Below are 10,543 nucleotides of genomic sequence, written 5' to 3'. Positions count from 1 at the left end.
TTATTGGCTTATTGCAATAATCTTTAACCATAATTTTTTCAATTCTAATAAACTTTGAAAATTTTAATGTATTTTTTTCTACCCCCATTTTTTATATATCAGTATCAACCATTATTCTGAACTCGGATTCTTATAATCGTGAATATAAAATCTGAGAATCCAAGTTGAAAATAATGGATGTTATTGATATATAAAAAATATTGTAGTCATTATTTTTTTTTTGATATAAATGAAGGTGGTTTAAATTATATATATTAGACCATCCACAAATCTGTATAGATTTTACTATTAAATACCTTAAAATTTTAATAAAAATATTCAATGTAGAAAAAATGTATACCTGTTTTGATTGTCAACAAATAATATATACTTAATCAAACTTGTCTTTTTCACATATCTTTACTATAAAAATCTTTTTCTCACAATCAACATGTGTATCAAAATCATTAATGCATTGCCAAATTTGAGTTTTTATCTAAAAATCATTGGATAACCTATGATTTCACTGAAATTTTGAATATTGATTGACGAACATAAGATTATGATTGTATTTAATCATCAAAGTATATATTTAATCCTATCAACCCCTCAAAATCGAAGTTGATATTGTTTGGATTTGTGAACACAGAGATGATGAATCTTGTTGCTCTGCTACTCCTAACATTACACCTTTTCATTGTTTCATGTGTAGAAGCCGGCCAAGTCATTTTGATGGATTCCAACATCACTCGCTCTTTTGTCGACATGGAAGCTGACTTCTGTGAGCTTCTCTCTCGATCCTTCGTTTATATTTTCTTGCAGTTACGCAGTTCTTGTCCGTTTCCATTACTTTGCTTCAGACACAAGGGTTTGATTATTGAAAACAGAGCGATTTTGGATTTGTTTGTATATGTTTTTAATTGAGTAGGGTAATATTTACTAGTTCAACTGCTGATGATTCTGATGAAAGTTTTTCATGGTTCAGCTCCATTAGTGAATACGGAGGAAACCGGAGTGGTTTACGTGGCTGAGCCTCTCAACGCTTGCCGAAACTTGAGGAATAAACCGGAGAAGAGTCCTAATGGTACTTCTGCTTTTGTGTTGATCATAAGAGGAGGCTGCACTTTTGAGTACAAAGTCAGAAACGCGCAGAGAAGCGGGTTTAAGGCTGCCATTGTATATGACAATGTGGACCGCAACCTCTTATTACCAAGTAAACTAATGCCTCTCCATCGCTATGCTATACAAGTCTCTATAATCTTGAATTGATGCTAACAATCTTGATTTTGCGATTCTTTTCTTTTCTTAGTGGCGGGAGACTGGAAAGGTATATATATTCAAGCGGTTTTTGTGATGAAAGAAGCCGGAGAAACTCTCAAGAAGTACGCTGGTTTGGCGGAAACGGAAGTCAGGTTGGTTCCTTATTCAGAGGACTCGGTGTGGTCGTTGTACGCTACGATAGCATGGATCTTGTCGCTGGCTATGTTTGGTGTTGTGGTTGCTTGTGTCTTCGTCTATAGATATTGCACAACACATAGCAACTCTATATCGCAGTTTAATGGGATGAGCAGTAGAAAGGTGAAAGCAATGCCAAGTGTTACATTCAGTACTTGTGCGAAAGAAGACACCACGACTAGTTCCTCTTGCGCTATCTGCCTTGAAGACTACAATGTTGGGGACAAGCTCAGGGTCTTACCTTGCGGACACAGTTGAGTATATATGAGATTTAACCCTTTCTCAGCTTAACAACAATACTTCTGATTCTATGATTCTTTTGTTGTCCTTTCAGAGTTTCATGCCGCTTGCGTAGATTCGTGGCTTATATCATGGAGAACGTTTTGTCCAGTGTGTAAACGGGATGCGAAAAGGAGCATAGATGAGCCACAAGCTACAGAGAGAACACCGTTTCCCAGCTCTTCAATTGCAACAACATCTGTAGTTTGTATAGAACCTCCTCCTTTGGTATCCTCAGTTTCTTTCTCTCCAGCGCATGTGAGCTCGTCCAACATTCAACAATATGTCAGGTTGTCCTCTCACCACAGCCAGTCTTCCCCAATAAATATCAGCCGAACCTTCGAGAATTTCAGGCGACAAGCCTCACCATTGCTGTCATCATCACAGAGATCATACATCTGTATAAAGTCTTTCCATTCACTTGGTTATTCGACCATTGTCACCTCTCAACGCTATCGACAGGTCACCTTACCGTCCATTCCCAAGCAATGCACCTCCTGGATTAGCTAGTTCGACAAATCATCTGCTTTGCAATTATACAGCAAAAACATTCTCTCCTTTCGCCTCTACACACTCGCTTCCAGACTGAGCTTTCAACAGACACCATAGAAGAATCTGAATCTCTAGGTGTGGTCCAGTCCGCTTTGGTTCATGTAGGATTCTTTTGCTTTTTGATGTCAAAAATACCGTCAGATGATTTGATATGTATACATCTTTATTCATGTTTGTTTTCATTCTTTCATTTTTTTTTTTTTTGCTCGAAACTGTCTTTGTTCAATCAGAGACACACAGCTGAACTGCTATGGATATGAGTGTATGATTGATAATTTCGAGACAACTGAGTTTTGTCTAATCTACAATTGATAATTTCGAGACAACTGAGTTTTGTCTAATCTACAATGTTAGCGGGTTTTAATAAGACTGAAGAAGTCACTCTGTCCTCTGTCGTTTTGCTTTGATTTCTCTCATCCAATCCTTGCATTCCTCTGAGGTGCCGTTGGGGTTAGCCAGCTGCCATGTGAGCAGTTTCTGTTGCTGTAAAATAGAGCAATTGACATTAGGTACAAGAGATAAGCAAGACACGATTAATGATTTAACAATTAGAGATTACTTTGATATCAAATTTTTCGGATCTAGTTTAATGCTAGTTTAAGGCATGAGTTTGCCTAGCATTACGACTAACAGTTTCATAAAGCCACATTTGGAAAGCAGGATAGATATTTCAGGAAGGTGTTTTGCATGGTTTTGCAGAATTAGTCACAGCTAAAAACTAACCTCAGATATTATAGTGATCTAAGACAGAGAAACAGCGGCATGCAAGAGACTAGATCTACAAGTTCAATTCTACTGAGCAAAACTCCAACATTTAATCGAACATATATGAAAAAAGCATTTTTCCTTTTAAGGTTCCATGACAGAGATCTAGGACGAGAAAAAGTTCTGAACTCTGAGAGATTGAGAATTGGGGAATCAATGAAAAGAGAGGAAGCCTTACCCATTCACGGATGAGAGATCCTCCCTTCAGCTCTGCAATTTGCATGATCTCCCTGCCATTCACCAGAGGCTTTACATCCCAGATGTTATCAAGACCTGTTATGTTAAGAAAGGAAAACTGTTACGTATATGGAATGGTTGGCACATTGACAGGTGCAGTTCTAATAATATAATAATGAAGCTTCCTAAAGATGATTTTCTCTTCAACCCTAGTTGGGCATCGCTTTTCAAAGTCAGAAAGATTACCCAAAAACAGGAATTATAAAATCAACTTCTCATGTTCTTAGTTCTACTAGTGTGAGTTTGGTAATCAAAAAAGCGTGGGGAGCCTTGATAACCCGGTCAGAACCTAACTTCCTCTACCTCCTCTTAGGAATATCTAACTACCATTTATCAAACATTCCAAAGCTTACCCAGTTCATGGATGGTTGCCTCAACTGTTAGATAAGTTTCTCGCATCTTTTCCAGTTGGAAGTCCAGGTGCCCGATTTCTTGATCGTCAACCGTAGCAGACAACAACAAAGATGTTAAGAGAGCAACACGCCAGAAGTCTTTAATATCCCTAAGTAAAAACCCTGAAATAGTTATAAAACAGAACATTTTAGTTATATACAGTACATATGGTCAGGTATATATGTTCATTATACACCACAAGTGCAGATATAATATGGTCAGATATAACATGTTCATTATACTCGTCTTTGCAAAATTATCAATGAGAGCAATACTACTAAGGCTATAGAAGAGAACCTGTGAGTACTCTTATTTTCGAAGTTGCTGGAACCTCTGCATCATTGTGGGAGATGGACTTCCAATGCTCAAGAATAACAGTGGCCCAATCAAGCTTCTCCAGTCCTACGTCGTTCTTCGCTTCAAGGGGACAAACCAACGGTCGAAATCTCTCCGCGGTTTGATGTATATTCATAACCTAGAGAATATGGAATTCATTATCATGATTAAACTGAATCTATTAAGATGTCTAGCAGTCAAACATAAAAAGGTATGGTCAAACGAGATGAACTGCTATCGAACATCACACCCATAATCTAGTGTCACAGATGAAAGCTCTGATTGTACAATGTTAATTGGTTTTTACGTTATTGCCAGAGAAAACAACGCAAGTTACGCCCTATAGTTAGTTAGTTAGGGCAATTAAGGCCTAAGATATTGAACATTAATATTCAGAACTCACGGTTTCAGCGTCACTGGACTTGCGCTTCATGGAGAATTTAAAGATGTGGTTGACAACAGGAATCTGAAAAAAAGGCACAAGGTTTGTTCAGTTAGACAACAAAACTCAGATTTAATTTAACCTAAGAAAAGATGACAAAATATATAAGGGAGTGCGTACCGATTTGCCCTTGTTGTCTTTGTAAACGGTTTTCCTAAAGGGGAGAAACATAGCAGCATACAGGGCAAGCCGTCTTTGTTCACCCTAAAACAAAATGATAAGACACCAATCAAAATCTAACTGAATATAAAAAGATTGGGGAACTCAACCTTTAGCGGTTAAATAAGAAGCAAACGTGCCACAATAATTACTCACACTGAAGTTTCCTAACCCAGGTGTTTGAAGCAGTCTCCACATAGCTTCCAAGTAGGCTTGGGAGAGGCTAAAATAGCAGACATGTGAGTGAGTTTTTTAAAATATGAGTAGTGTCACAGGACCAGATTTGCAAAGTTAGCGAGTTTTAAGAGTATAAATGAGATAGACCCTGCCACAATTCTCTGATGGTGAAGGATCAGCTGAAGAGGGAAGGGCAAACACGAGCCTAAATAGTTTCAGCTCAGAGAGATAGGTAACCGCTGAAACTGGCCCATTCCCAGATATCATCAAATCAATCTGCACCAAAGAATCAAGTTGTGTAACGATAAACCCTAAAATTGGAGGTCGCCAAAAAAATTAGCTATATATACAGCAAGCAGGAAGTACAAATACATACTTCATTCCCGATCCGCTCTCTGCTAATTTTCTCTCCAAGAGCTACCCTTACTTCCTCACATGAAGCAGCTTCTTTTAATTCTTCATCCAGAGTAAAACCAAATCTTGCACCTGTTATGGCAATATATTAGGAAGGACTGACAAAACGACACCACAGGGCTCGAAATGGAGGATCTGAAATGGGCAATGTAATGACATATAATGAAAAAACAAGAAACGAAAACACAAGTACCAAAGCGAATAGCCCGGAGAACTCGCAAAGGATCATCCAGAAACGTAGCTTTTGCAGGCAAGGGTGTAACAATTTTTCCAGACTTGAGGTCATCGATGCCTGTAATCCCTTGTAAACTATAATTATGAACATCAAAGGGAATGAATGATGGTAACACAAGGATGCACTAACCTCTTTCTGTAAGGTCTTCTACTGAGCCAGAGTTGAGGTTGTAGAATAAACTGTCAAATTTAAGAAATCATAGAAATGTCCCAATTTGGATTCAAGGATACAGAGAACATAGTTACACTACTTCTGGTATAAGGGGAAGATGAGTGTACCTATTTATGGTTAAATCTCTACGATAAGCATCCTCTTTTGCGGTGCCAAATTTCTGTAATAAAGCAGAGAAATAAAAAAAGGATCAAGATAAAGCAGCACAAGCACCTTAAGTCCTTCTCATCGGAACACAAAAAAACTAATATGGTTTTGATATTCAGGATAAGTTGTGTTATGCATTCACAGCAGATAAATGCAATCAAACTACATAAACATGAATAATAAGGAGCAGTACCATTGTAGGAATACGACTATTCTCTGTGTATTCCTCACTTCTCAAGTTCACAAAATCAATCCATTGGTCATAAATACGCATCTTTGCTGTCTCCAAGTGTTTGGACTGGTCAGGGTTCCTGAAAACACCAACAAAATAAACCAGTTAACATCAACAAACTATAACGTATTAGACTTAATTAAATTCAGCAAGGGGAGTCACAAGCCAAGAAGAAAGAGTTTCAAAACCTTTCAATAACAGTATCGCCTTGCACTTCTTCATCTCTAGAAGATAAATACTCCTTGAACTTATCAAGAAACTCACTTCCCGACATGTTATCAATAGCTATGTCAATATCATCACTCTCTTTCCCTAGAAGCTGATAACAAAGATAAAAGCATGTTTAGTATGTAATGGCAAATCCTCATAGTGCAACCAATTAATCGAATCAAACCAGGTGAAGAAGAGTACCTTATCACGGACCCAACCACCGGCGACGCGGAGCTGTGTGTCGAGGTTACAATAACGAAGAGTACTAAGAAGCCGGTCGAAGATTTTACGCTCTTTTTCAGTGAGCTCGATATTCTCCTTCAATTCGACTGGAGAAGGAATCGATTGCTCTCCAACATTCGTCATCATCGCCTCCGTCGAGAACCAGTAACAACAACAACAACGAAGACGAGGCGAGACTACGGGAGCGCCACGAAGCGATGAAGTACGCAACGCTAAGGTCAGCGAACGATTAGGGTTAAGGTAACGAGAAGAAGGGGAAATTAGAAATCGAGGTTTTGGGAGATTTATGAGAGTGTTGATGGGAAGAGACAGTCTCATGTATTTGTTTTTTTTTTTAATATCGTCGGATTTTGTAATTTCCTTTTTTTTTTTCCTGATGCGGCGGCGATTCACGGCAGCGTTCTGAAACCGGCGGAGTCTAAAGGGCCATATCGAGTCCGTTTAAAGCAGAACGATTATTAGGCCCAATAATGGCCCAATCTTACATAATGTATATTATACTATATAGTCTCTTGATACTGAAATAAAAAATGAAAATGTATTACGTCTTTTTCATATAGTGCAAAACTGCAAAATGTATAGGCAAAAAATTGGGATATATCCGATCCTTAAGATAATAATAAAACTATTTTATTCAACCATTGAAGACTTTCCGTGAAATCTACGGAATTTTAAATAAACTAGAATAGTACTCACACTACGCCACAGAATTATTTTTTATTTTATTTTAGTTATATTTTTTATATTTTGTTTTTTTTTTCCGATGTCATAATATAATATATGTTGTTGGACTTCAAATTTTATAAGTTCTTGATAATTTTAATAGTAATTTTTTTTGTTATTATAATTTATATCGTCTTAGGATACTTGAGTTTTTAATTTCATAAATTTAATTCTTGAATATATTTATAATTTTATTACCTTAAGAAATAACTTTAGAGATTTCAAACCCTTAGTTCTTGATTTGTTTCTCATTTACAAACCCTCTTGAACAAATAGAATTCATGATGCTTTCGTACATAATTTTAGGCTATTTTTGCTTTAAACTAATGTGATACTATCATACAAAACATTTATAAAATATGATATTAATGATGATAGAAATATAAAAGAGATTATAATGATGGAGATCATTTCTTTTTCACAATCGAACACAATGTTTTGTATTTATTTTAGATAATTTTAGTATACTTCAATATTGATGTGCAGTCCAATTAATATTACTTTTGATATCAATGATCTTCAGTCACACTTAATCAGATAAATCAAATTGAATAAATCTCTACCTCCACCAAATCCCGAATAAGATAGTATAAACGACAACAAAGAAGAAGAAATCGAGCGTCGTTTCTCTCTTTAGTTTTGTTTCAATACAAAAGCTGATGTGTTATGCTCTCGTGAAAAACATACAACTTTTACTGTATTGATTGATTAAAGCAATAATTTCATTAGTATCCTCATCCATTGTTAAAACTTAAAAACATAGATTTTTCTATAATAGGTTTTGTTCAGTGTTGTTGTCCAATATTGTGATATGGAAATTGTGTTTCTTTTAGGTTTTGAGAACGTAAGACGATAATTATAGAACTGTGATTCTAACGTCTAAAAGAAATTATGGTATGTCTAATTAACTAACTAATGATGTTGGTTAGTGGTTTAAAAGTTCACCTCATACGTTGAAAAGATCGAAGTTTACATCTTTCTATTTTTTACGTAACTATTCACATATTCCAACTATATATATATTTTATTATTTTTAAAATGAAAGATGTGAGAAAAATTTAGAACATAATATAAAACATTTGTTTTTGAACTTCAAAAGTTTACATATGATTCGGAAGCATATATATGACTAATTTATAACATAACATCACACATCTCTCTCTAACTGAGTTTGATTCCTTATTATAAATATGTTATCAAATTACTACTAATAATTTACTATTATGTAAAAACACTAATAATTAGTGTAAAAAGGTGTATTTATGTGTGCTTACTTAAGCATCACGTTGGGTCCAAAAAACTACAAACAAAATAATTTTATTAAAATTGGTTTTTGTTTTAATTGAAAAAACTGAAGTGTTAAAAATATAGGATGAAATGTATTAATAAAATGTTTTAATTGGAAGGAAAAGAAGCTGAAGTGTCAACTGTAGAATTCACCAAAATATTGATGGGTGCTATCGTGAAAAACCTTCCAGTTTTATTGTTTAATTGTATTGATTTACAGGCATGCATCAGATCGGAACGATTAGGGTTAATTAAGGTAACAATAGAAGTAACATAATTAGAAGATGAGAGCATATAATATAGAGTTTCCGGAGGTTCCCGGCCAAGAACAACACCAAGGGCCTTCACCTTCTTACTCTTCTTCCTCTTGTTTTTGTTCTTATTCACGTCCTGCTTCTCTTGCACTTTCCCTACAATTTTTTTATAGTTTTCATTAAGAAAACCCCAGATTTCTAGAGATTAGAATTCACAACGTTATCAGATATTTTAAAACTTGCCTTTGGATTCTTGTTCTTATACTTCATCTTCTTCTTGTTCACGTCCCCCGTCTCTTGCACTTTGCCTACAATGTTTTAGTTTTCATTATGAAAACCCCAGATTTCTAGAGATTTGAATTCACAACGTTATCACATATTAAAGCTTGCCTTTAGATGATTCGCCACCATGGTTGGAAGCATACTCCGGACTAGAAGACCAAGCCTTCCCAGACAACCACTTCGACATCTGCTTAAAAAACAAATGCACAAGGGGTCAAAATCTGAGGAAGGAAAACTACTGGTTGTTTTGACTCAAAACAAAAGTAGTTAAGGCAATGACAAAATTCAGGCTAGTACTAGTAGGATTATTGATTACCTTCCGTTTATGTTCCCTACTAGAGAGATGCGTAGAGAATTTTTCAAGGTCTTTCTCAACAAGACCAGGGCAGCATACCGAGCAAACACAGCAGGCAGATTCACCCGTTTCAGTGCACTTAACCCCCTCAAGAGCCCCTGAAACTTCAAAAAACAAAAAAACAAAAAAAAGCTAGACAGTTCAGCAACAGATTTTCTTGTTATTTCAACAACACTGTGAGATAGGACAAACACACACCTTCCGGAAGAAGGCTTTGAAAATAAAAATATGGAAGAAGGCTGTATTCCCCCGTCACTTGTTGATCCTCAGAAATAGAAGTGAAGGTTTCCGGATCGCATATGACCATTATATTAGCTGAAGGTGGATTCCCATCTGTATATTCAAACACACTATTCTCAATGCTTGAGGAAACTGTTTCAGTTTCTGAGCATCCGTAGGTGTTGTTATCCAGAGAGATTCCACCGGAATAGACTCCTCTCAGGATATCAAGAGGAATGTCTGCTAGTACGCCAACGGCAGTGATGTTTAGAGGACCAGTGTAGCCTTTATTCTCCAAAAACCGTTTAATACTCGGACCAACCAGAGAAATATCAAATCCAAGGGGAACCGGACACCTATTGATGTCCCAAAAGACAGCCGTTACAGCCTCCTGGTTTCTCTCATGACACTCACCTGGTGGATGCCCAACATTCCTAGACAACAGGTCCAAGTGCTTGAAACCCAAAAAGCACATCCAGGGGCAAAAAAGACAACATGGGGTCAGAGTTTAGTGAAACAAAAACGAAGTGAGAAAGGGGGAACTACACAATAAGCTCGCCCAGTTTGGTTAGGATTATTGGTTACCTTCTGTTGATGATGTCCACTATAGAGATGTTTGATAAGATTATCAAAGCCTTTGTAAGCAAGACCAGGGTAGCATACTGAGCAAAACCAGTAGGCAGATTCACCAGTTTCACGGCACTCATCCTCCTCAAGTGTCGTTGAATCTGTGGAAGAACAAAAAATGTAGCTAGCTCAGTGACAGAAAACAGAAACAACAGTTGTTAATCATCACAACTCTAGGTTGTAATCACATGGAAACGGCTGAAGAAGGTTGTAATCAGACAACTCTAGGTACTTGATAATAGACGGGAAGATTTCTGTAACGGATATGACCATTATATTAGCTGGAGGTGGATAACTATGGCTAAACTCCATAATGAGACGCTCAATGTCTGAGGAACCTGTTTCAGAAAGTAAAGACTTTAAGACTCTC

The 10,543-nt window shown here is 36.5% G+C and overlaps 1 protein-coding gene and 1 pseudogene across 1 annotated transcript; one reads left to right on the top strand and one right to left on the bottom strand.

The window, feature by feature from the left end:
• LOC104776389 lies at positions 631 to 2,421 on the top strand (annotated as a pseudogene).
• Positions 2,523 to 6,773, bottom strand: LOC104776391 (putative CCA tRNA nucleotidyltransferase 2). The gene is made up of 15 exons (XM_010500446.2): positions 6,385 to 6,773; positions 6,162 to 6,292; positions 5,935 to 6,052; positions 5,702 to 5,754; positions 5,553 to 5,602; positions 5,382 to 5,480; positions 5,151 to 5,260; positions 4,923 to 5,050; positions 4,754 to 4,820; positions 4,559 to 4,642; positions 4,400 to 4,462; positions 3,958 to 4,135; positions 3,621 to 3,782; positions 3,209 to 3,303; positions 2,523 to 2,748 (listed from the first exon to the last, which is right to left on the bottom strand). The coding sequence occupies exons 1-15, from the start codon at positions 6,742 to 6,744 to the stop codon at positions 2,644 to 2,646; spliced, it is 1,803 nt and encodes a 600-aa protein (XP_010498748.1). The 5' UTR covers positions 6,745 to 6,773; the 3' UTR covers positions 2,523 to 2,643.

This window comes from Camelina sativa, chromosome 3 (assembly GCF_000633955.1).
Source record: "Camelina sativa cultivar DH55 chromosome 3, Cs, whole genome shotgun sequence".
NCBI lineage: Eukaryota > Viridiplantae > Streptophyta > Magnoliopsida > Brassicales > Brassicaceae > Camelina > Camelina sativa.
Note: the sequence above shows the minus strand (reverse complement) of the source record. Positions and strands in the feature narration are given on the sequence as shown.